The sequence below is a fragment of the Salmo salar genome, chromosome ssa03 (assembly GCF_905237065.1).
Source record: "Salmo salar chromosome ssa03, Ssal_v3.1, whole genome shotgun sequence".
In the NCBI taxonomy this organism is placed as follows: Eukaryota; Metazoa; Chordata; class Actinopteri; order Salmoniformes; family Salmonidae; genus Salmo; species Salmo salar.
Genome location: NC_059444.1, coordinates 97349657 through 97376670, shown reverse-complemented (window position 1 = coordinate 97376670; position 27014 = coordinate 97349657). Strand labels below are relative to the sequence as shown.

Here is a 27014-nt window from a genome sequence, read left to right as displayed (position 1 = left end):
ACCACATTTTAATCTTAGCGACTGTTCAAGCAAGAATCAACATATCACTTAAGTGTATGAGAACCCCAAAAATATGTTTAGTTTAGAAGTGATTAAAAGGTAGATCTAGGCTGTGTTGAATGGGCGCAGATGGAGAGGGCTTTCTTACTGCAGCCAATAGTCGCGCTCATCTGTGCTTGACGTCAGTGTGTCGTGTACAGGAAATGAGTCTATTGTCGGAGGAGAAAAACATTCACACATTTAAAAACAATTTGCTACTTATCCTTTTATCTATAAAATGTGTTGCAACTTTTAACTTCATTTGTTTTTATTCACTTTACACATATTTTGGGATCCACCCTTGTAAATGTAATTTGCTTGATGACGCGCAAGTGGGAAAGGAGCTTCTCGTTTCATACAAGGGTATTCTCCTCGATTACCTTTGACCTTTATCAAAAAGAGGCGAGAGAGAGAACAGAGGAGAAAGGATGCAGGAGTTAAGAGTCCATTGAAAAAGAAAGAGATGATGCGATGCAGGAAGCAAACATTTTCTTCCTCTCCTTTCCTTCCACTGAGGTAAAATTCACAGGTGGAAGCTGATTCCCAGTTCTTCTCTTCCATGCTGGACCCTCGTCCTTCCACCTCTCATTTCCTTCTGTTTAGATAGAGAAGACTGGAGAGTTGCTATATGCCTGTTCTTTAACATCTCCTAATAAGGTCACTTTGAATACTGCAAGCTCAACTTCCTGATCATAGTGGTTTCTTCTCAGGGTATTTCAAAGTTAAAAATGCTGTGACGCAACCAATAGTTAATGCAATGTAACGCCTACACATCTAGTCAGGCAAGAACTTAACCAGTGGTTTCCTGCCAGGGGGTTACCCCTCATCGTGACGCCTCCATCACACGACAGCTTCATTGTGCAAAATTGTACCCAACACCATCTGGATATGTGTGCAACAAAAGTTCAATATTTACGTGTCAAGCCGTCTACACATATCGTTTGATGCATATGTTTGATAAATCCAAAGTATGCACCACACAGAACGCACTGCAACTGCCTCTGCAACGCAATGCTGCAAGGCAAACGTGGCGTTCCATTGGAAATTAATGTACTTCCGGTCTACCTAAACGCCATAACACTGTTGGTGTGATCGAGGCATGAGATGCTGTGATGCAGGAAGTGAACATAATTGAGAAAACAGAGAAGTGAATATGTAGCTGCTATAAAAGAGAACAGAGTGAATATGTAGCTGCTATAAAAGAGAACAGAGTGAATATGCAGCTGCTATAAAAGAGAACAGAGAATGAAGTAAGTACAATAATATACATTACAAAGAACAGAGGATGAGGAGATTATTAAATATGATTCATAATGTTATGATTTTTGTGGAATACTGTTCATGTGACTCGATTTAGTCAAATATGGAGATATGTTCTGACTGGAAAGTGAACCCACTGAGTCGACTAAATATGATTCAACTCTAAACTTGATTGATTCAGTTAATTTACCTAATAAAAGCTATGCATGTGGTTGATGACGCATGAATTAATCATAAAAATTGAGCATTAGCTGACAACTGCGAAACAAACATTCTGGATAATATAGAGAACCTTGAACTATTTATTGATCAGCATTTTGATATCCTCGAAAAAGAATCAGATACATCGAAGCGAACAAGTGAAGACCTTTCATCTAGCGAAACTGAAAGGAACCCGCCCTAAAAATTCCACATGTAACGTGATTTAGGCAATTTGGAACTTTGGACTGTATGGACTTAAAATCAGGTTTTGATTTAGGGAAGGCGAAGATGAGTAAGGCTGACCTTTTTTCTTTTTGATTGTTTTTTAAATTTAATTTGAACATTGTACATTAGAAATTCCATGTTTTTTTGGTTTGATATGATATGGCCTAGTTGTATAGGTCGGGTCTGCTATATTATGACTTAAAAGCTGTTATATAGTGCGGCCCTTGTTCGCGGATGTGAATCGGAATGATTAGCTTTTAAGATGAAACGTAATACATATGAAAAGATCTAATGTAGGGCTAGGATAAAGGATTATAAAGTTAAAAACCGGATTAGGCTCTCTATTGGAGTAGGTCTATACGATTCCAAAAGAAATGGTGTCATTTTGTTTTTATTTCAAAAAAAAAAATACATCTCAATATAAAAACTGTATTGTTCCCGATACACACCTGCAAATGGATTAGGTATTGTCAACAGGGTTGTTGTCTGTGTGTGGAGGGCTGGATAACACTGGGATAAACTGATTAAAGATAACGCTAGAACCAACAATTATGGAAACACTTGTGAGAGAGAGGTATATTATATATTTCTATATAAGCTATTTTACGCTACCTTTTATATTCTTGATCCTAATGATATAGGCTGAGGTGACAGAGCAACGACCCTGGAATAAAAACAAAATGTGTGTAGGGTGGAGTGAGGGTTGGTTTTACAGGTTAACTCGCTCTGGATTGTCAGTACTGCATGTATTCTATCGTGCCATGGTTGTGTCAGAGTACATTGGAAGTTAAACTTAGTCGTCACACTACCCATAAAGGAATACCTACGTCATTAGTGGCCGTTAGAATCAATGTTCCTTTTTCCTTCTTTTTTTGCCGGAATATAACAGGATATAATGAGGACATGTCTTTCTGCTGATAGGAATATAACAGGATATAATGAGGACTACATGTCTCTGCTGATAGGAATATAACAGGATATAATGAGGACATGTCTTTCTGTTGATAGGAATATAACAGGATATAATGAAGACTACATGTCTCTCTGCTGATAGGAATATAACAGGATATAATGAGGACATGTCTTTCTGTTGATAGGAATATAACAGGATATAATGAAGACTACATGTCTCTCTGCTGATAGGAATATAACAGGATATAATGAGAACTACATGTCTCTCTGCTGATAGGAATATAACAGGATATAATGAGGACATGTCTTTCTGTTGATAGGAATATAACAGGATATAATGAGGACATGTCTTTCTGTTGATAGGAATATAACAGGATATAATGAGGACATGTCTTTCTGTTGATAGGAATATAACAGGACATAATGAGGACTACATGTCTCTGCTGATAGGAATATAACAGGACATAATGAGGACTACATGTCTCTGCTGATAGGAATATAACAGGACATAATGAGGACTACATGTCTCTGCTGATAGGAATATAACAGGACATAATGAGGACTACATGTCTCTGCTGATAGGAATATAATGAGGACTAGAATGAGAGCTCCTATAGGACCAGGGCACAAATATTAATATAATAATAATCCATAATTTTGTTCTTTATTTAACTGTCTTATAAAACCTTATTTGTTCATGGAAAATTGTGAATAACTCACCACAGGTTAATGAGAAGGGTGTGCTTGAAAGGATGCACATACCTCTGCAATGTTGGGTTGTATTGGAGAGAGTTTTAGTCTTAAATCATTTTTTCACAGTCTGTGCCTGTATTTAAAAATTATACAATGATGGAAAGACCTGTGTGTTGTCCTTGTTAATGCAGACAGAGAAGAGCTCCAACTTCTTAATCATAGCCTCAATTTTGTCCCGCACATTGAATATAGTTGCGGAGAGTCCCTGTAATACTAGATTTGTAATTGTTTTTCACCTTTATTTAACCAGGTAGGCTAGTTGAGAACAAGTTCTCATTTACAACTGTGACCTGGCCAAGATAAAGCAAAGCAGTGCGAAAAAACAACAACACAGAGTTACACATGGAGAAAAACAAACGTACAGTCAATAACACAATAGAAAATCTGTATAAAGTGTGTGCAAATGAAGTAAGGAGGTAAGGCAATTCAGATCATTTAAGCGAGAAAAAACATCTCCCAGATAGGCCAGTCGTGTGAGAAACTCGTCATCATGCAAGCGGTTAGACAAGTGAAAATGATGGTCAGTAAAGAAAACTTTAAGCTCATCTCTGAATAAAAAAAACATGTCAATACTTTGCCCCCTGATAACCAGCGCACTTCTGTATGTTGTAAAAGCGTTACATGGTCGCTGCCCATATCATTGCATAGTGCAGAAAATACACGAAAGTTCAGGGGCCTTGCTTTAACAAAGTTACTCATTTTCATTGTACTGTCCAAAACGTATTTCAAGCTGTCAGGCATTCCCTTGGCAGCAAGAGCCTCTCGGTGGATGCTGCAGTGTACCCAAGTGGTGTCGGGAGCAACTGCTTGCACGTGCTTTACCACTCCACTATGTCTCCCTGTCATGGCTTTTGTGCCATCAGTACAGACACCAACATGAGCAGCAGCTACATTTGGCTACATACAGACCGTTAGTGGAATTCCCACGAGAGAGTAATGGTTAATGTGATTGAATGTTTATTATTTGACTAGGCTACCTGTATTTGACATTATATTGTTATTTCGCTGAACACTAGATGGTTTAATTTTACTTTTGGCAGTGAAACAAGGCTACTCAGGTGAGAAAAAAAACTCACCCAAATGTATAGCCTCTTTGGAAAAAATAAATGGACTGTTTTAAAATGTGAAGAAAAAGAAATTAAAAAATATATACATTTTAAGGCAGAAGTTAACATACACCCAGGAATTTCTTATTAACAAACTATAATTTTGGCAAGTCGGTTAGGACATCTACTTTGTGCATGACACAAGTGATTTTTCCAACAATTGTTTACAGACAGATTATTTCACTTATAATTCACTGTATCACAATTCCAGTGGGTCAGAAGTTTACATACACTAAGTTGACTGTGCCTTTAAACAGCTTGGAAAATTCCAGAAAATGGTCCCGTGTGGCTCAGTTGGTAGAGCATGGTATTTGCAACGCCAGGGTTGTGGGTTCGATTCCCACGGGGGGCCAGTACGGGAAAAAAAGTATGAAATGTATGTATTCACTACTGTAAGTCGCTCTGGATAAGAGCGTCTGCTAAATGACTAAAATGTAAATGTAATGATGTCATGGCTTTAGAAGTTTCTGATATGCTAATTGACATAATTTGAGTCAATTGGAGGTGTGGATGTATTTCAAGGCCACCTTAAAACTCAGTGCCTCTTTGCTTGACATCATGGGAAAATCAAAAGAAATCAGCCAAGACCTCAGAAAAAAATTGTAGACCTCCACAAGTCTGGTTCATCCTTGGGAGCAATTTCCAAACACCTGAAGGTACCACATTCATCTGTACAAACAATAGTACGCAAGTATAAACACCATGGGACCACACAGCTGTCATACCGCTCAGGAAGGAGAGGCGTTCTGTCTCCTAGAGATGAATGTACTTTGGTGCGAAAAGTGCAAATCAATCCCAGAACAACAGCAAAGGACCTAGTGAAGATGCTGGAGGAAACAGGTACAATAGTTTCTATATCCACAGTAAAACGTGTCCAATATCGACATAACCTGAAAGGCCGCTCAGCAAGGAAGAAGCCACTGCTCCAAAACTACGGACTACGGTTTGCAACTGCACATGGGCACAAAGATTGTACTTTTTGGAGAAATGTCCTCTGGTCTGATTAAATAAAAATAGAACTGTTTGGCCATAATGACCATCGTTATGTTTGGGGGAAAAAGGGGGAGGCTTGCAAGCCGAACAACACCATCCCAACCGTAAAGCATGGGGGTGGCAGCATCATGTTGTGGGGTGCTTTGCTGTAGGAGGGACTGGTGCACTTCACAAAATAAATGGCATCATGAGGAAGGAACTTTATGTGGATATATTGAAGCAACATCTCAAGACATCAGTCAGGAAGTTAAAGCTTGGTCGCAAATAGGTCTTCCAAATGGACAATGACCCCAAGAATACTTCCAAAGTTGTGGCAAAATGGCTTAAGGACAACAAAGTCAAGGTATTGGAGTGGCTATCACAATCCCTGACCTCAATCCCATATAAAATATGTGGGCAGAACTGAAAAAGCATGTGTGAGCAAGGAGGCCTACAAACCTGACTCAGTTACACCAGCTCTGTCAGGAGGAATGGGCCAAAATTCACCCAAATTCACCCAATTGTGGGAAGCTTGTGGAAGGCTACCTGAAACATTTGACCCAAGTTAAACAATTTAAAGGCAATGCTACCAAATACTAATTCAGTGTATGTAAACTTCTGACCCACTGGGAATGTGATGAAAGAAATAAAAGCTGAAATAAATCATTCTCTCTGCTATTTTTCTGACATTTCACATTCTTAAAATAAAGTGGTGATCCTAACTGACTTAAGACAGGGAATTTTTACTAGGATTAAATGTCAGGAATTGTGAAAATCTGAGTTTAAATGTATTTGGTTAAGGTGTATGTAAACTTCCAACTTCAACTGTAGATATGTATATATTTTTTTAAATGTGAATCACATTTTTATTTGGCTTACACCCGATGGCATTGCACGTACCCCTGCGAGTATGCCTACCCAATTTTGGGAATACCTGATTTAAGGAAATCAGTCAATTGAAATAAAATGTTGGTTACAGATACTGTAAAAAAAATATTAAAAAATTAGGGGCATGGATCAGAAAACCTGTCAATATCTGGTGTGACCATAATTTCCCTCAGGAAGCGGGACAGTTCCTTGCGACATAGGGCTGTGCATTATAATGCTGAAACATGAGGTGATGGCGGCAGATGAATGGGACTACAATGGGCCTCAGGATCTCGTCACGGTATCTCTGTGCATTCAAATTACCATTGAGTAAATGCAATTGTGTTTGTTGTCCGTAGCTTATGCCAGCCCATACCACAACCCCACTGCCACCATGGGGCACTCTGTTCTCAAAACGAACATCAGCAAACCGCTCACCCACATGACCATGACAGGGCAGCAGGTAGCCTAGTGGTTAAGAGCAATGGGCCAGTAATCAGAACAATCTGTCTATGTGCGCTTGAGCAAGGCACTCAACTCTAATTGCTCCTGTAAGTCGCTCTGCTATAACTAAAATGTAAAAACAACGCCATATATGCTGTCTGCATTGTGTCCGGTACAGTTGAAACTGGGATTCATCTGTGAAGAGCACACTTCTCCAGCGTGCCAGTGGCCATCGTCGGTTATGACTCCTGCAGTCAGTTCAAAACTTTGGTGAGGACGACGAGCACACAGATGAGCTTGTCCGGGTGGCTGGTCTCGGATGATCCCGCAGGTAAAGAAGCCGGATGTGGAGGTCCTGGGCTGGTGTGGTTATATGTGGTCTGTGGTTGTGAGGCTGGTTGGACGTACTGACAAATTCTCTAAAACAACGTTGGAGGTGGCTTATGGTAGAGATATTAACCTTCAGTTCTCTTGCAACAGCTCTGATGGACATTCCTGCAATCAGCATGCCAATTGCATGCACCCTCAAATCTTGTGGCATTGTGTTGTGTGAAAAAAACTCCTCATTTTAGTGGCCTTTTGTAGTCCCCCGCACAAGGTGCACCTGCGTAATGATCATGCTGTTTAATCAGCATCTTGATATGCCACAGCTGTCAGGTGGATTATCTTGGTAAAGGATAAACACTCCTCCTTACAATTGCCCATGTCCCTTAAAGTGTATGATGTGGTTGTTACTGACAAGAAGCACATGGCTGAGCTTTATAATCACCACTTCATTAAGTCAGGATTCCTATTTGACTCAGCCATGCCTCCTTACCCGTCCAACATTTCCTCATCTCCCACCCCTTCTAATGCGACTATCCCCGATGCTCCTCTCTCTTTTTCCCCTGCCCCACTACAAAGTTTCTCCCTGCAGGCGGTCACTGAGTCTGAGGTGCTTAAGGAGCTCCTTAAACTTTACCCCAAAAAAACATCTGGGTCAGATGGTTTAGACCCTTTCTTCTTTAAGGTTGCTGCCCCTATAATCGCCAAGCCTATTTCTGACCTTTTTAACCTGTCTCTCCTCTCTGGGGAGGTTCCCATTGCTTGGAAGGCAGCCACGGTTAGTCCTTTATTTAAAGGGGGAGATATAGCTGATCCTAATTGTTATAGGCCTATTTCTCTTTTGCCCTATTTATCAAAAGTGTTGGAAAAACTTGTCAATAATCAACTGACTGGCTTTCTTGATGTCTATAGTATTCTCGCTGGTATGCAATCTGGTTTCCGCGCAGGCTATGGATGTGTCACTGCAACCTTAAAGGTCCTCAATGATGTCACCATTGCCCTTGATTCTAAGCAATGTTGTGCTGCTATTTTTATTGACTTGGCCAAAACTTTTGATACGGTAGACCATTCCATTTTTGTGGGCCGGCTAAGGAGTGTTGGTGTCTCTGTGGGGTCTTTGGCCTGATTTGCTAACTACCTCTCTCAGAGTGCAGTATATAAAGTCAGAACATCTGCTGTCTCAGCCACTGCCTGTCAACAAAGGTGTACCACAAGGCTCGATCCTAGGCCCCACGCTCTTCTCAATTTACATCAACAACATTGCTCAGGCAGTAGGAAGCTCTCATCCATTTATATGCAGATGATACAGTCTTATACTCAGCTGGCCCCTTCCTGGATTTTGTGCTAAACGCTCTACAAAAAAGCTTTGTTAGTGTCCAACAAGCTTTCCCTGCCCTCAACTATGTTCTGAACACCTCCAAAACAAATGTCATGTGGTTTGGTAAGAAGAATACCCCTCTCCCCACAGGTTTGATTACTACCTCTGAGGGTTTAGAGCTTGAGGTTGTCACCTCATACAAGTACTTGGGAGTATGGCTAGATGGTACACTGTCCTTCTCTCAGCACATATCAAAGCTGCAGGCTAAAGTTAAATTTAGACTTGGTTTCCTCTATCGTAATTGCTCCTCTTTCACCCCAGCTGCCAAACTTAGCCTGATTCAGATGACCATCTTACCCATGCTAGATTACAGAAATGTAAGTTATAGATCGGCAGGTAAGGGTGCTCTCAAGTGGCTAGATGTTCTTTACCAGTTGGCCATCAGATTTGCCACCAATTCTCCTTATAGGACACATCACCACACTCTATACTCTTCTGTAAACTGCTCATCTCTGTATACCCGTCGCAAGACCAACTGGTTGATGCTTATTTTTAAAACCCTCTTAGGCCTCACTCCCCCCTATCTGAGATATTTACTGCAGCCCTCATCCTCCACATACAACATCCGTTCTGCCAGTCACATTCTGTTAAAGGTCCCTAAAGAACACACATCCCTGGGTCGCTCGTCTTTTCAGTTCGCTGCAGCTAGCGACTGGAACGAGCTGCTACAAACACTCAAACTGGACAGTTTTATCTCCATCTCTTCATTCAAAGACTCAATCATGGACACTCTTACTGACAGTTGTGGCTGCTTTGCGTGATGTATTGTTTTCTCTACCTTCTTGCCCTTTGTGCTGTTGTCTGTGCCCAATAATGTTTGTACCATGTTTTGTGCTGCTGCCATGTTGTGTTGCTACCATGTTGTGTTGCTACCATGCTGTGTTGTCATGTGTTGCTGCCATGCATGTTGTTGTCTTAGGTCTCTCTTGTCGTGATGTGTGTTTTCTCCTATATTTAATTTAATTAATTTTTTATTTTTAATCCCAGCCCCCGTCCCCACAGGAGGCCTTTTGCCTTTTGGTAGGCCGTCATTGTAAATAAGAATTTGTTCTTAACTGACTTGCCTAGTTAAATAAAGGTTCAATAAAAAATAAAAATGCTCACTAAACAAATTTGTGCACAAAATTTGATAGAAATAAGATTATGGAACATTTCTTGGATCTTTTATTTCAGCTCATGAAACCACCACTTTACATGTTGCCTTTATATTTTTGTTCAGTGTAGTTTTAATCACTGATATTTAATGATATTTCAAAGCCCCAGGGGAGAGAAGAGAGGTGGGCAGCTTTAGTAGGACATGAGAAGACGTTCATGAGGAAAGGTTAAGACTATGCTATTGGGATTTGTGGGGCTTGGAGTTACTCCCCCAACATTAACACAGTAGAAAAAAATGTAATAACTTCTGCATACACGATTTTACCTCTGAACATTTATTGTCATCAAGGTTATTGTCATTGAACTGTCCACACACTGTTTAAAGATGAGGAAGTAAAATGTTGCAATACTGATCATTACATAAAAAAAAAAATCATTTTAACTACAGTTTAGGGCAAGACTAGAAAATAAAGTATTGTACCGAAACATTGACAATAAATGTGCAGAGGTAAACTCCTGCTCGATTTTTGTTGTTGCAATGATCAGTATTGCAACATATTACTCCATCTTTAAACAGCAGGTGGACAGTTAATCAACATATTACTCCATCTTTAAACAGCAGGTGGACAGTTAATCAACATATTACTCCATCTTTAAACAGCAGGTGGACAGTTAATCAACATATTACTCCATCTTTAAACAGCAGGTGGACAGTTAATCAACATATTACTCCATCTTTAAACAGCAGGTGGACAGTTAATCAACATATTACTCCATCTTTAAACAGCAGGTGGACAGTTAATCAACATATTACTCCATCTTTAAACAGCAGGTGGACAGTTAATCAACATATTACTTCATCTTTAAACAGCAGGTGGACAGTTAATCAACATATTACTTCATCTTTAAACAGCAGGTGGACAGTTAATCAACATATTACTCCATCTTTAAACAGCAGGTGGACAGTTAATCAACATATTACTCCATCTTTAAACAGCAGGTGGACAGTTAATCAACATATTACTCCATCTTTAAACAGCAGGTGGACAGTTAATCAACATATTACTCCATCTTTAAACAGCAGGTGGACAGTTAATCAACATATTACTCCATCTTTAAACAGCAGGTGGACAGTTAATCAACATATTACTCCATCTTTAAACAGCAGGTGGACAGTTAATCAACATATTACTTCATCTTTAAACAGCAGGTGGACAGTTAATCAACATATTACTTCATCTTTAAACAGCAGGTGGACAGTTAATCAACATATTACTTCATCTTTAAACAGCAGGTGGACAGTTAATCAACATATTACTCCATCTTTAAACAGCAGGTGGACAGTTAATCAACATATTACTCCATCTTTAAACAGCAGGTGGACAGTTAATCAACATATTACTCCATCTTTAAACAGCAGGTGGACAGTTAATCAACATATTACTCCATCTTTAAACAGCAGGTGGACAGTTAATCAACATATTACTCCATCTTTAAACAGCAGGTGGACAGTTAATCAACATATTACTCCATCTTTAAACAGCAGGTGGACAGTTAATCAACATATTACTCCATCTTTAAACAGCAGGTGGACAGTTAATCAACATATTACTCCATCTTTAAACAGCAGGTGGACAGTTAATCAACATATTACTCCATCTTTAAACAGCAGGTGGACAGTTAATCAACATATTACTTCATCTTTAAACAGCAGGTGGACAGTTAATCAACATATTACTTCATCTTTAAACAGCAGGTGGACAGTTAATCAACATATTACTTCATCTTTAAACAGCAGGTGGACAGTTAATCAACATATTACAGTGGGGGAAAAAAGTATTTGATCCCCTGCTGATTTTGTACGTTTGCCCACTTACAAAGAAATGATCAGTCTATAATTTTAATAGTAGGTTTATTTGAACAGTGAGAGACAGAATAACAACAAAAAAATCCAGAAAAACGCATGTCAAAAATGTTATAAAATGATTTGCATTTTAATGAGGGAAATAAGTATTTGACCCCTCTGCAAAACATGACTTAGTACTTGGTGGCAAAACCCTTGTTGGCAATCACAGAGGTCAGACGTTTCCTGTAGTTGGCCACCAGGTTTGCACACATCTCAGGAGGGATTTTGTCCCACTCCTCTATGCAGATCTTCTCCAAGTCATTAAGGTTTCAAGGCTGACGTTTGGCAACTCGAACCTTCAGCTCCCTCCACAGATGTTCTATTGGATTAGGGTCTGGAGACTGGCTAGGACACTCCAGGACCTTAATGTGCTTCTTCTTGAGCCACTCCTTTGTTGCCTTGGCCGTGTGTTTTGGGTCATTGTCATGCTGGATTACCCATCCACGACCCATTTTCAATGCCCTGGCTGATTTGACGGTACATGGCCCCGTCCATCGTCCCTTTGATGCGGTGAAGTTGTCCTGTCCCCTTAGCAGAAAAACACCCCCAAAGCATAATGTTTCCACCTCCATGTTTGACGGTGGAGATGGTGTTCTTGGGGTCATAGGCAGCATTCCTCCTCCTCCAAACACGGCGAGTTGAGTTGATGTCAAAGAGCTCCATTTTGGTCTCATCTGACCACAACACTTTCACCAGTTGTCCTCTGAGTCATTCAGATGTTCATTGGCAAACTTCAGACGGGCATGTATATGTATTCTTGAGCAGGGGGACCTTGCGGGCGCTGCAGGATTTCAGTCCTTCACGGCGTAGTGTGTTACCAATTGTTTTCTTGGTGACTATGGTCCCAGCTGCCTTGAGATCATTGACAAGATCCTCCCGTGTAGTTCTGGGCTGATTCCTCACCATTCTCATGATCATTGCAACCCCACGAGGTGAGATCTTGCATGGAGCCCCAGGCTGAGGGATATTGACAGTTCTTTTGTGTTCCTTCCATTTGCGAATAATCGCACCAAATGTTGTCACCTTCTCACCAAGCTGCTTGGCAATGGTCTTGTAGCCCATTCCAGCCTTGTGTAGGTCTACAATCTTGTCCCTGACATCCTTGGAGAGCTCTTTGGTCTTGGCCATGGTGGAGAGTTTGGAATCTGATTGATTGATTGCTTCTGTGGACAGGTGTCTTTTATACAGGTAACAAACTGAGATTAGGAGCACTCCCTTTAAGAGTGTGCTCCTAATCTCAGCTCGTTACCTGTATAAAAGACACCTGGGAGACAGAAATCTTTCTGATTGAGAGGGGGTCAAATACTTATTTCCCTCATTAAAATGCAAATTTATAACATTTCAGACATGCGTTTTTCTGGATATTTTTGTTGTTATTTTGTCTCTCACTGTTCAAATAAACCTACCATTAAAATTATACACTGATCCTTTCTTTGTCAGTGGGCAAATGTACAAAATCAGCAGGGGTCAAATACTTTTTTCCCTCACTGTACTTCATCTTTAAACAGCAGGTGGACAGTTAATCAACATATTTCTTCATCTTTAAACAGCAGGTGGACAGCTAAATCGATTCAAATCACTATTTTCAAGTGTTCATTTTGAGACTTATTAGACAGTGAGGGACTAAAGTAAAGTTTGTGTCACTTGTTGTAATTCTCCATTTCCAGATAGCTTTTGCTCTCTTTCAGAGCAGCAGTGTATCTTTAAAGGGCAATTCCGCCACAAATAAATGCCTGTTTAAAAAAAACGCCCGGTCTAAATTAATTATTTACAATGTTACTATGAATTACCATGACTTGTTTACAAGGTTTAATGTTTGATTTGTTAAATTAAATAATTCAGTAATGACTCGAAATTATGGCAATCATTCATTTTTATCGCCAGTAAGAACCTGCTAGCTATTGGCTGCTAACAAGTGACAACTGCTAGCTAACTAGCAAGCACAAAAACAGTCAACAACTTCGGGAGTACAGACCCCAAGAAATCGGCCCTCTAATGGCGAAAGAAAGAACTGCTGAATATGCACAGTCAAAGAGGAGAATAATGTATACATTTTTGATCAAAATATAGGCATACTAAGACAAAAGAAACGGGATACAGTGTGTAAACGATGACACGTTAGTGCCAGAAATCAAGAAATGTATTAAAATGCTGGAAGTGAATGCTAGAATTAAAGAATTAACTATGCAAATGAGCAAAAGCTGTGTGCATTAAGGAAATAGACGCCTGACTCAAATAGAAGCCTGTCTCTAATAACTGCCTGTTGTGTCCAGTGAAAATAAACGCCCGGGCTATTAATTGAAGTTCGTTTCTATGATCTGTGGTTAAAAAGAGAAGGTCCTAAAAAAATGCTTCTCTCTGACATCACAGGGTAGGATAGAAAAATTCTAAAAAATAATTACTTGCAAGGAGTTTCTAGCCAAAGGGAGGGTATTTTCTTGATCCCCACATCACCGCAAATCTCAGAGTTTAAAAAATCACTGTTTTAAAAATATTTTAATTTTTGATGATGTCATCAGATATAACTTTTTCAACTTTATTTTTTTTTCTACAAAACTTAGAAATGGGCCATTTTCACATAGTAGACCCTGGTATTGAGATGGAGATAATGAATAGTAGGTTGAAAAGTGATGCAATTACCATTTTAAGTGAGAGCTGGGTCATTCATTAGTGCATACATAGCAAAACATTTTGCAACGGAAAACTAAAACAAGTGCCTCCGTTTCAAAAGAGGACGCTGCCGCCATGTTGTAGAGTTCATGTGCTGGTCCTTGTCTTTGTACATTACATGTTCATTTTTTCACAGTTTGCAAAAAGACAAACATTCCTGTCCTTTTCTTTGTTCCTTATTTAGGTGTGGAAGCAGTGCAGATAGTTAAACTGTTTCTGTGCAGAATCCATTTTAAGATTCTGAGAGGTCTGTTGTAGCCAATAGTCTGAATCAATACTAATGCAAAGTCTTGGCTCCACCTCCTCCTGCTAACAGTTGTTAATGGGTTTGTTGTCAGCTGGAACTGAGAGAAGAAAGACTACAGGATACATTTTGCGACAACATAGCTGTGTGCTGGTGAAGGGTGACCTGTAGGACTGGTTACTCCTATTGAAGACGACCCTGGTGGGATCCAACAAATTTACATCTTGCGACAATGAAGCAGAATAAACTGATTTATAGACCAGAGAATAATGGAAGTTAGACAATTCATGTGTTGGTCCTTCTGTTTGTACACGGCATGTTTTTCCTCTTATTCTTTGTTCCTTATTTGGGTGTGGAAGCAGTGCAGAAGGTTTTGAACTATTTCTGTGCACAATCTATTTTAAGTCTGTTGTAACAAATAAGGTGGGAGTGGTGACTGAAGTGTGACACCAGACAGGCCAATATGTCGCTAGGCCAACAAACACGTCGCTAGGCCAACCAACACGTCGCTAGGCCAACACGTCGCTAAGCCAACCAACATGTCGCTAGGCCAACCAACACGTCGCTAGGCCGAGACGGCCAACATGTCGCTAGGCCGACACGTCCGTCGCTAGGCCGACACGTCCGTCGCTAGGCCGACACGTCCGTCGCTAGTGTAACAGATGTAAATCGTACACTCCTTGCCTTGTGTTTTCTCCAAATAAATCACATCAGCCAGTGGTCCCAGTTGAGCATAATTTATTTATGTTGTTAAATGGGAAACAGCACGTTAGTTGTGCAGGGCTTAACGATATTGATGGCTGTTGATGGCAAAATCTGTAGCATGAAGACAACTGTGTTAGCAGTGGGCTTATGTGACCATTACATCGGTGTATGCTAGCTAACACACTTATTTACAGCAATCATATGCCAAAGCACATCCCAGAAAGCCCCTCAATCCCTAACAGGTACCATATACGCACACATGTATAAATCAGTAACGTACAGCAAACTTGTAAAATATAAAATATAAAACAGTATTCAGAACGTGACCTACCCCTTGCATCACATTTTCATACTGGGAAGACCTGACGTTCGCGATCTCCCCCTATCTGCAAGCGGGGACAATCACAACACACCTTATTGTCATCAGAGTTGAACCAACCAATAAGAATGCTTGAACATGAAATACACATTTCTTTAGAGGCAAGTGGAAACATAACCAACCCTGTTACACTAGGTCGACACATCGCTAGGCCGACCAACACGTCGCTAGGCCGACACGTCGCTAGGCCGACCAACACGTCGTTAGGCTGACACGTCACTAGGCCGACCAACACGTCGCTAGGCCGACCAACACGTCGTTAGGCTGTCACATCGCTAGGCCGACCAACACGTCGCTAGGCTGACACGTCGCTAGGCCGACCAACACGTCGCTAGGCCGACACGTCACTAGGCCGACCAACACGTCGCTAGGCCGACCAACACATCGCTAGGCCAACACGTCGCTAGGCCGACCAACACGTTGCTAGGCCGACACGTCGTTAGGCCTACCAACATGTCGTTAGGCTGACACGTCGCTAGGCCAACCAATACGTCGCTAGACCGACATGTCGCTAGGCCAACACGTCGCTAGGTCAACCGAAATGTCGCTAGGCCAACCGACACATCGATAGGCCGACCAACACGTCGCTAGGCCGACCAACACGTCGCTAGGCTGACACGTCGCTAGGCAGACCAACACGTTGTTAGGCCAACCAACACATTGCTAGGTCAACCAACACGTCGCTAAGCCAACACGATTAAGCAGAAGACATAGCATTCACATTATGCTACAGAACTGGATCCCGGTTCCCAGTGTTAATCCCTAATTCACACACACCTACTGCACTCATTTACAAAAAAACAACCTCCCCAACATTTTAAGAGGTGATTGAAGACAGGAGATGTCTTGAGAGATAGCAATCTCCCTAGAGGACTTTGGGTCATCAACATTTTAACAGATGATTGAAGACAGGAGATGTCTTGAGAGATAGCAATCTCCCTAGAGGACTTTGGGTCTTATCAACATTTTAACAGATGATTGAAGACAGGAGATCACATGAGAGATAGCAATCTCCCTAGAGGACTTTGGGTCTTATCAACATTTTAACAGATGATTGAAGACAGGAGATCACTTGAGAGATAACAATCTCCCTAGAGGACTTTGTTTTGGGGTCTTATCAACATGTTATCTGCTCTTTTGTTTCATAGTGTCTGATTATCTACAATGGCATCATCTGTACCAGAGCTGCTTCTGGCCACTCTGAATCAGCTGGCTGATGATGACTTGAAGACATTTAAATGGTACCTGAAGCAACATGACGGCTTTATATCTCAGATGGGCTTATGTGCCATTTCAAAGAGTCAGTTAGAGAATGCTGACAGAGAGGACACATTAGATAAGATGACGGAGACCTACAGTTATGCAGACACATTGAAGATCTCACTGGAGATACTGAGGAGGATTAACCAGAACAATCTTGCTGAGAAGTTGAAGACTGACTACGAAATAGGTAATTCACAACTGATACGTGCATGACATGTTAGTGTACTTTTTGGTGCACAGGAAGTAAATCATTATAAATGTGAAACTTTGTATTGTTGAAAGTCCAAACAAGCTTTTTCTGGTTAGAATATGTATTTTATCACCCCAACACCACCCCCTTCTTTTGAGGACAACGTTGTTGTGGATTTCCATTTCCATGACGACCTCATTAGACTGATGTGTGTTGCTGTGCCTAGGTCAGCAGTCTGGGTCGGGTCCTGATCAGCACATGCACCAAGCCCCAGCAGTTATAAAGACTGACTACGAGAAACCTGTAGAGAAACCTCCTAGCTCAACAACAGGTAATATACTGTAGAGAAACCTCCTAGCTCAACAACACAGGTAATATACTGTAGAGAAACCTCCTAGCTCAACAACACAGGTAATATACTGTAGAGAAACCTCCTAGCTCAACAACACAGGTAATATACTGTAGAGAAACCTCCTAGCTCAACTACAGGTAATATACTGTAGAGAAACCTCCTAGCTCAACAACAGGTAATATACTGTAGAGAAACCTCCTAGCTCAACAACACAGGTAATATACTGTAGAGAAACCTCCTAGCTCAACAACACAGCTAATATACTGTAGAGAAACCTCCTAGCTCAACAACACAGGTAATATACTGTAGGGAAACCTCCTAGCTCAACAACTGGTAATATACTGTAGAGAAACCTCCTAGCTCAACAACACAGCTAATATACTGTAGAGAAACCTCCTAGCTCAACAACACAGCTAATATACTGTAGAGAAACCTCCTAGCTCAACAACACAGGTAATATACTGTAGAGAAACCTCCTAGCTCAACAACACAGGTAATATACTGTAGAGAAACCTCCTAGCTCAACAACACAGGTAATATACTGTAGAGAAACCTCCTAGCTCAACAACTGGTAATATACTGTAGAGAAACCTCCTAGCTCAACAACACAGGTAATATACTGTAGAGAAACCTCCTAGCTCAACAACACAGGTAATATACTGTAGAGAAACCTCCTAGCTCAACAACAGGTAATATACTGTAGAGAAACCTCCTAGCTCAACAACAGGTAATATACTGTAGAGAAACCTCCTAGCTCAACAACACAGGTAATATACTGTAGAGAAACCTCCTAGCTCAACAACACAGGTAATATACTGTAGAGAAACCTCCTAGCTCAACAACACAGGTAATATACTGTAGAGAAACCTCCTAGCTCAACAACACAGGTAATATACTGTAGAGAAACCTCCTAGCTCAACAACACAGGTAATATACTGTAGAGAAACCTCCTAGCTCAACAACACAGGTAATATACTGTAGAGAAACCTCCTAGCTCAACAACAGGTAATATACTGTAGAGAAACCTCCTAGCTCAACAACACAGGTAATATACTGTAGAGAAACCTCCTAGCTCAACAACACAGGTAATATACTGTAGAGAAACCTCCTAGCTCAACAACACAGGTAATATACTGTAGAGAAACCTCCTAGCTCAACAACACAGGTAATATACTGTAGAGAAACCTCCTAGCTCAACAACACAGGTAATATACTGTAGAGAAACCTCCTAGCTCAACAACACAGGTAATATACTGTAGAGAAACCTCCTAGCTCAACAACACAGGTAATATACTGTAGAGAAACCTCCTAGCTCAACAACAGGTAATATACTGTAGAGAAACCTCCTAGCTCAACAACAGGTAATATACTGTAGAGAAATTCTCCTAGCTCAACAACACAGCTAATATACTGTAGAGAAACCTCCTAGCTCAACAACACAGGTAATATACTGTAGAGAAACCTCCTAGCTCAACAACACAGGTAATATACTGTAGAGAAACCTCCTAGCTCAACAACACAGGTAATATACTGTAGAGAAACCTCCTAGCTCAACAACACAGCTAATATACTGTAGAGAAACCTCCTAGCTCAACTACAGGTAATATACTGTAGAGAAACCTCCTAGCTCAACAACAGGTAATATACTGTAGAGAAACCTCCTAGCTCAACAACACAGGTAATATACTGTAGAGAAACCTCCTAGCTCAACAACACAGGTAATATACTGTAGAGAAACCTCCTAGCTCAACAACACAGGTAATATACTGTAGAGAAACCTCCTAGCTCAACAACACAGCTAATATACTGTAGAGAAACCTCCTAGCTCAACTACAGGTAATATACTGTAGAGAAACCTCCTAGCTCAACAACAGGTAATATACTGTAGAGAAACCTCCTAGCTCAACAACACAGGTAATATACTGTAGAGAAACCTCCTAGCTCAACAACAGGTAATATACTGTAGAGAAACCTCCTAGCTCAACAACACAGGTAATATACTGTAGAGAAACCTCCTAGCTCAACAACAACAGGTAATATACTGTAGAGAAACCTCCTAGCTCAACAACACAGGTAATATACTGTAGAGAAACCTCCTAGCTCAACAACTGGTAATATACTGTAGAGAAACCTCCTAGCTCAACAACACAGCTAATATACTGTAGAGAAACCTCCTAGCTCAACAACAGGTAATATACTGTAGAGAAATCTCCTAGCTCAACAACAGGTAATATACTGTAGAGAAACCTCCTAGCTCAACAACAGGTAATATACTGTAGATAGTTCCTGTATTGTTTATTGATGTTGAGTAGCCAGAGAACACATGCTTGCCAACTTCATCTCCAACAGAAGAACAGCTGTTGAAAAGGATGGTGATATTAGTGCTGCATACGTTACGTAACCCCCCTCCATCTATGTATATACCCCTTCCTCTTTCTCTTAGCAGGGGTTGGTGTTGAGAAAGAAGCTGTTGAGGAAACATCTAATTCTTCTGTTCTAGTTCAGAGTCCCTCTGCAGATCCTTCCCTCCAACAACATTGAGACTGAAGACCCTGGTGTTGTCCCTACACTTCCTGTTTTAAAGTCTACAAAAGATGGTAATGCTTAATCACAACATTTTAACATTCACTAAACCATTCACAAAATAATGGTTCTATATAGAGCCAAGTAAGGGTTATTTGGCTCATAGCCATAGCGGATCCCATTGTGTTCCAAATGGAACCTTTAGGATGCTATAAATAACCGTTCCTAAGGTTCTGTAAATAACCATTATTAAACATTTCTATATAGCCCCCAAAAAGAGTTCTGCTATGGTTACAACCCTTAAGGGGCTATATAGAACCGTTTAAACTTTTTTTATCGAACCTTTATGGAGAACCATATTATAAAGAACCTTCCTCAATCTCAATGGTTCTTTGTAAACCCCTTTGAAGAACCATACCGGGCTTTTTATTCTGGGTAGCCATATTATATTTGTTTAATTCCATAAATATTATTATTGTGTTAATTGACCAGTTTAATCAGGTGTGGTAGCTCTGGAACAGCTGGGGGTCCCTGAGGAGAACATTGAGAACCACTGACTTCATCAACCATTGTCAGTTGACAGAAGGCCATATATGGCAAAAAAAACGAACAAAACTAAAAAGTCTGGAAATGTACTGTAAGTCGCTCTGGATAAGAGCCTCTGCTAAATGACTCAAATGTATGACCTCACTAGTGCAAGTCTCTCTGGATAAGAGCTAAATGACTTCAAGATAAATGTGAGGCTTTCACAAGATACCGTCACTGGCCATAGTCATATTTAACATGTAAAGGCATAACACAACTGATTAAATAAACTGGAATTACACTCTCACGGTTGCACAAAAAGTGCTGGGCGCAAACCACGCCACAAAATATTCTAATGATCCACCGCCACTAAATTTGAATCGATAAAAGGTGAAAGAACCATTTTCTGAACTGCAAAGAACCATTGAAGGGCTCAATGGGTTTTCATTATGGTTCCACATAGAACCAAGGTTTAGTGAATATTAAAATGTTGATTAAACATGACCATATTTTATAGACTTCTAAACAGGAAGTGTAGGGACAACACCAGGGTCTTCAGTCTCAATGTTGTTGGAGGGAAGGATCTGCAGAGGGACTCTGAACTAGAACAGAAGAATTAGATGTTTCTTCAACAGCTTCTTTCTCAACACCAACCCCTGCTAAGAGAAAGAGGAAGGGGTATGTCCCAGAGAACCTTTGAGAAACCCTCTTTTCTTCATGTCTTTGAACATTTACTAAATTAAATGTTGTTTGGATATATAGATCGTTCTGCATACCAATGGAAACTCAAGTCTTACCTGAAAGATACATACACAAATGTATTTGAGGGGATACCTGAAGCAGGAAATTCAGTAGATCTCAATGAGATCTACACAGCGCTCTACATCACAGAGGGTGGAAGTGGAGAGGTCATAACTGGACATGAGGTGAGGCATATTGAGACAACAACCAGGAGATCAACAAGACCAGAGACATCAATCAAATGCAATGACATCTTTAAACCCTCAACTGGACGAGGCAAACATATCAGAACTGTGCTGACAAAGGGAGTCGCTGGCATTGGAAAAACTGTATCTGTGCAGAAGTTCATTCTGGACTGGGCGGAAGGAAAAGCAAACCAAGACATTCATTTCATTTTTCCACTCCCTTTTCCAGAGCTGAATTTGATGAAAAAGGAAGAGCATAGCTTTGTTGGCATTGTAGATCATTTTTTTGTAGGTGTGAAAGAATCAGGAATTTTCAAGAACAACAATTTCAAATTTCTGTTTATCTTTGATGGTCTGGATGAGTGCCGACTGCCCCTAGACTTTGAAAATAACAAGAGTTGCCGTGATGTGACAAAGTCAACCTCAGTGGACGTGCTGTTGACAAACCTCATCCACAGGAAGCTGCTTCCCTCTGCTCTCCTCTGGATAACCTCCCGATCTGCAGCAGCCAATCAGATCCCTCCGGAGTGTGTTGACCAGGTGACGGAGGTACGAGGGTTTAACGATCCACAGAAGGAAGAGTACTTCAGGAAGAGATTCAGTGATGATGAGGACGTGGCCAGCAAAATAATCACTCACATAAAGACATCAAGGAGCCTCCACATCATGTGCCACATACCGGTCTTCTGTTGGATTTCTGCCACAATTCTTGAAGACCTGTTGTCTGAAAAGAAGACAGGAGAGATACCCAAGAACCTGACTGAGATGTACTCACAATTCTTTGTATTTCAGTCCAAACAGAAGAATAGGAAGTATAATGGACAAGCTAAGACAGTGTCACACTGGAATAAAAAGATGATAATGAAAATCTGTAAGTTGGCTTTCCAACAGCTTCAAAATGGCAACCTGATCTTCTACAAGTCAGACCTGAAAGAGTGTGGCATTGATGTCACTGAAGCCTCAGTGTACTCAGGAGTGTGCACACAGATCTTTAGACAGGAGACTAGGATTTCCAAGGAGAAGGTGTACTGCTTTGTGCATCTCAGCATACAGGAGTTTCTAGCTGCTGTGTATGTCTTTCTCTCATTCAACAACAGAAATCGAAATCTATTATCTAAGACACAGTCAACCCCCCGAAGGCTTCTCACGCAGTTCAGGACAATATCGACAATTGAATTCCACAAGCGTGCAGTGGACAAGGCCTTACAGAGTAAGAATGGACACCTGGACTTGTTCCTTCGTTTCCTTCTGGGTCTCTCACTGGAGTCCAATCAGATTCTCTTACGAGGCTTACTGAACGAGAGAACAAGAAGGTCAGAGGACAATGAGGAAACAGTCAAGTACATCAAGGAGAAGATCAGGGAGAATCCCTCTCCAGAGAGGTGCATCAATCTGTTCCACTGTCTGAATGAACTGAATGACCATTCTCTAGTGGAGGAGATCCAAAGCTACCTGAGATCAGGAAGTCTCTCAAAACCCAAACTGTCACCTGCACAGTGGTCAGCTCTGGTCTTTGTGTTGCTGACTTCAGAAAAGGAGCTGGATGTGTTTGACCTGAAGAAATACTCCAGATCAGAGGAAGGCCTTCTGAGGCTGCTGCCAGTGGTCAAAGCCTCCCAAACCGCTCTGTAAATATGGGTTTTTAATATAATCATCAGTCAGAATACACAGATACACATCAGCATATTACAAATTCATTGTTGATTCTCAAATGCTCTGCTACATGTACACACAGTGGTCTAAATTAATGTTCATTGTGTTTTACTTTTCAAAGGCTTAATGAGTGTAACCTCACTGTGAAATGCTGTGAAGCCTTGGCCTCAGCTCTGTACACGACCTGTAAACAACACCTGAGAGAGTTGGACCTAAGTGACAATGACCTGCAGGATTCAGGAGTGAAGCTGCTCTCTGCTGGACTGGAGAATCCCCACTGTAAACTGGAGACTCTGAGGTCAGTGAATCTTATTGTTTTGTCATTAAATCCACAAATGTCTACTCCGTATTCCTGCTGTTCTTTAGTTTCCATTAAACTGAACTATCACTGTTCCCAAGCTAACCAATTAAAACCCTGTTTGTAAATGAAAATCTAACTCACCATACAGTACAGTATGTGATTAGACTGACCGTATACAGTTGACATGGTGGTTGGGTTTTAAACTTGAGGTTCTGTCAATTGGAATGAGACTTGTAAGACGTGTGATCATCAAAGCGGCCCCCTTGAACCCTTCAAATGTAATCTCTCTGTCAGGCTGTCCGGCTGTCTGCTCACAGAGGAAGGCTGTGCTTTTCTGGTCTCAGCTCTGAGGTCAAACCCCTCACACCTGAGAGAGCTGGACCTAAGTGACAATGACCTGAAGGATTCAGGAGTGAAGCTGCTTTCTGATGGACTGGGGAATCCCCACTGTGAACTGGAGACTCTGAGGTCAGTATTCCTGTAATTGTGATAGTTCAGTAGAACCATATGTTTATAGTAGACGGTATCAGCCTGATGTGTTTGGTATCAGCTGATTTGAAATTAAATGTCATGGATCCCATACTTCTAATTGTACAGCATGTTTATGTGACACGCTTACCGTTTTGTCTTTTTACTTTTCAAATAGGCTTCTTAGATGCAACCTCACAGAGAAAAGTTGTGAATTTCTGGCTTCATATCTCAACTCCTCACACCTGAGAGAGCTGGATCTGAGTAACAATGACCTGAAGGATTCAGGAGTGAAGCTGCTCTCTGCTGGACTGGAGACTCTGAGGTCAGTATTCCTGTAGTTGTGATAGTTCAGTAGAACCATATGTCTATAGCAGACAGTATCATACTAATGTGTTTGGCATCAGTTGAAATGAAATGTCATTGTTCCCAAACTTCAACTTGTACAGTATATTTATGACATGCTGATCATTGCCTTTTTGGGTTTCATGTAGAGTTAGAGGATGCAACCTCACAGAGAAAAGCTGTGAATTTCTGGCCTCATATCTCAACTCCTCCCACCTGAGAGAGCTGGACCTGAGTGACAACAACCTGCAGGATTCAGGAGTGAAGCTGCTCTCTGCTGGACTGGAGAATCCCCACTGTAAACTGGAGACTCTGAGGTCAGTAAATCTTATTGTTTTGTCAGTAATCCACAAGTCTACAGATACCAATGTTCTCCTGATCTTCTTAATTTCCATTGAACTGAACTTTCACTGTTCCCAAGCTACCCAATTAAAATCCAGCTTGTATTTTTTTTTTCACTCACCATACAGTATGTGATTAGACTGACCATAAACAGTATGTGATTAGACTGACCATATACAGTATGTGATCAGACTGACCATAAACAGTATGTGATTAGACTGACCATACAGTATGTGATTAGACTGACCATACAGTATGTGATTAGACTGACCATACAGTATGTGATTAGACTGGCCATACAGTATGTTGTCACGGCTCCTCCTCTGCAGTGCAGGGGCGGTTCCTCCTGCAGGCAGAGGAGGGTCGTTAGTGATTGGAGCTGGTGTGATTGGAGCCACCTGGGCTCAGGGTATTTAACAAACTGCTCCACTAACCTCTCTCTCACTTGGCTTGCTCTCTCTCTCCCTGCTCCTCCAGGTATGATCCTGTTTTGTTTGTTCCTTTGTTGGTTTATTTAGTTTCCACTCAGTCATGTTCACACACACATATTCACGCGTCCATGCACCCTACATACACCTTACATTATGACATTTCCACACCTCATTCCTTTTTCTTTGTTTAGAATTAATAGTTTTGTTTTATAATAAAGAACTTTTTGAATTGGCCTATACCGGTTGTTGATGTCCTCTCATTTTTGCCACAGGCTATGAGCCGGCCTGTGATTAGACTGACCATAAACAGTATGTGATTAGACTGGCCGTATACAGTATGTGATTAGACTGACCATATACAGTAAGTGATTAGACTGACCATACAGTATGTGATTAGACTGACCATACAGTATGTGATTAGATTGACCATAAACAGTATGTGATTAGACTGACCATATACAGTATGTGATTAGACTGGCCGCATACAGTATGTGATTAGACTGACCATATACAGTAAGTGATTAGACTGACCATACAGTATGTGATTAGACTGACCATATACAGTATGTGATTAGACTGACCATAAACAGTATGTGATTAGACTGACCATATACAGTATGTGATTAGACTGGCCGCATACAGTATGTGATTAGACTGACCATATACAGTATGTGATTAGACTGGCCGTATACAGTATGTGATTAGACTGGCCCTATACAGTATGTGATTAGACTGACCATATACAGTATGTGATTAGACTGGCCATATACAGTATGTGATTAGACTGGCTGTATACAGTATGTGATTAGACTGACCATGTACAGTAAGTGATTAGACTGGCTGTATACAGTATGTGATTAGACTGACCGTAACTTGAGGGCCCCCTTGAACCCTTCAGATGTAATCTCTCTGCAGGCTGTCAAGCTGTCTGCTCACAGAGGAAGGCTGTGCGTCTCTGGTCTCAGCAATGAGGTTAAACCATTCCCACCTGAGAGAGCTGAACCTGAGTGACAACAACCTGCAGGATTCAGGAGTGAAGCTGCTCTCTGCTGGACTGGAGAATCCCCACTGTAAACTGGAGACTCTGAGGTCAGTAAATCTGTATTAGTTCATCAAGTGATAGTTTATTAGAACCACATGTTTTACAATGGACTTTGTGTTTGGTACCTTTGGAAAGTATTCACTATTCAGACCCCTTGACTTTTTCCACATTATTCAAAAATGTAATAAAAGAAAACAGGTTTTTAGAAATGTTTTGACATTTTTGCTAATTTAGAACAGTTACATACACTACCGTTCAAAAGTTTGGGATCATTTAGAAATGTCCTTGTTTTCAAAGTGTGGTGGTTAATTTCTGTATTACTAAATGAGGAGAGACAAACTTCACACATCAGTCAGAGTTATACTTAAACTACATCTTTAATTATAAGAGCTTTGCAAAAGCACTTGACTTTCAACGATTAACCATCTAATGAACCATTGAGTGTCAACACAATAGCTACTGAGATCTTTTATAGCAAAGATCCACCCCCCTTTGACATGACAAACCACAGACATTTAGGAACGGTTCACAAAGAAAGACTGTTTACTTTAGAGAGGAGTATCCACAGCCAGATGGCATTCGCTATAAATTATCGTTCAGTTTGGTCCCCTTGATGAGGTTCTACTCTCGTTCCTGGTACTTTATAGTACAAAAACACCAACTCATCCAATGGCATATATCAATTGTCAACTCTAGATACTCCCATCTCAAGCAAACCCCCTCTTGACCCCACTCCTGGACAAGCTCACTGAGGGGAGTGAGCCTCTAGGTCATACACTATCCTAGGATAAGTGCAAGATCTAAAAGAGGACACACACATACATGGTTCCAGACACTGCCATACACCTCCCCACAAAATGGAAAAGGAGGGAGTGACTTGTGCACAGACATTGTGGAGACAAGTAATTGGTTCCCCATTAATCACGCCATCCCTTCACATGGTTTAAGAATAGGTAAAGACACATTCACATATGAAGACAATGTTCCATTCTGACCAGTCCCCTCTCTGGGCCCCAAGTGACTAAGCCCCAGCTGAGGGAAGAAGTACAACTGCCAACACCAGAGTCCAAAGGGATACATTCTAATGACAAGTATCTCACATAAGCATATTATGCAAATAAAACATCTTAATTATTTATGTTACCCAACTAATTCTGATTCATCCGCCACAAA

At 40.8% G+C, this 27014-nt stretch overlaps 1 protein-coding gene across 8 annotated transcripts in view; it reads left to right on the top strand.

Annotated features, from left to right (window-relative positions):
- Positions 1–246: 246 nt before the first annotated feature.
- The window catches only part of LOC106602008 (NACHT, LRR and PYD domains-containing protein 12), a 33143-nt gene continuing 6375 nt past the window's right edge, over positions 247–27014 (top strand). The window contains exons 1-9 of one of the 8 annotated variants that reach the window (XM_045715923.1): positions 247–555; positions 16629–16930; positions 17160–17264; positions 21096–22887; positions 23034–23210; positions 23508–23681; positions 23860–24006; positions 24176–24343; positions 25715–25888. In XM_045715923.1, the coding sequence (XP_045571879.1) occupies positions 16645–16930; positions 17160–17264; positions 21096–22887; positions 23034–23210; positions 23508–23681; positions 23860–24006; positions 24176–24343; positions 25715–25888 (3023 nt within the window). In that variant the 5' untranslated portion in view covers positions 247–555; positions 16629–16644. Of the gene's footprint in view, positions 556–649; positions 1290–1340; positions 1793–16628; positions 16931–17159; positions 17265–19888; positions 21012–21095; positions 22888–23033; positions 23211–23507; positions 23682–23859; positions 24007–24175; positions 24344–25714; positions 25889–27014 lie in introns of those variants that run through there. The other 7 variants (XM_045715922.1, XM_045715924.1, XM_045715925.1 and 4 more) reach the window with 7 other exon arrangements.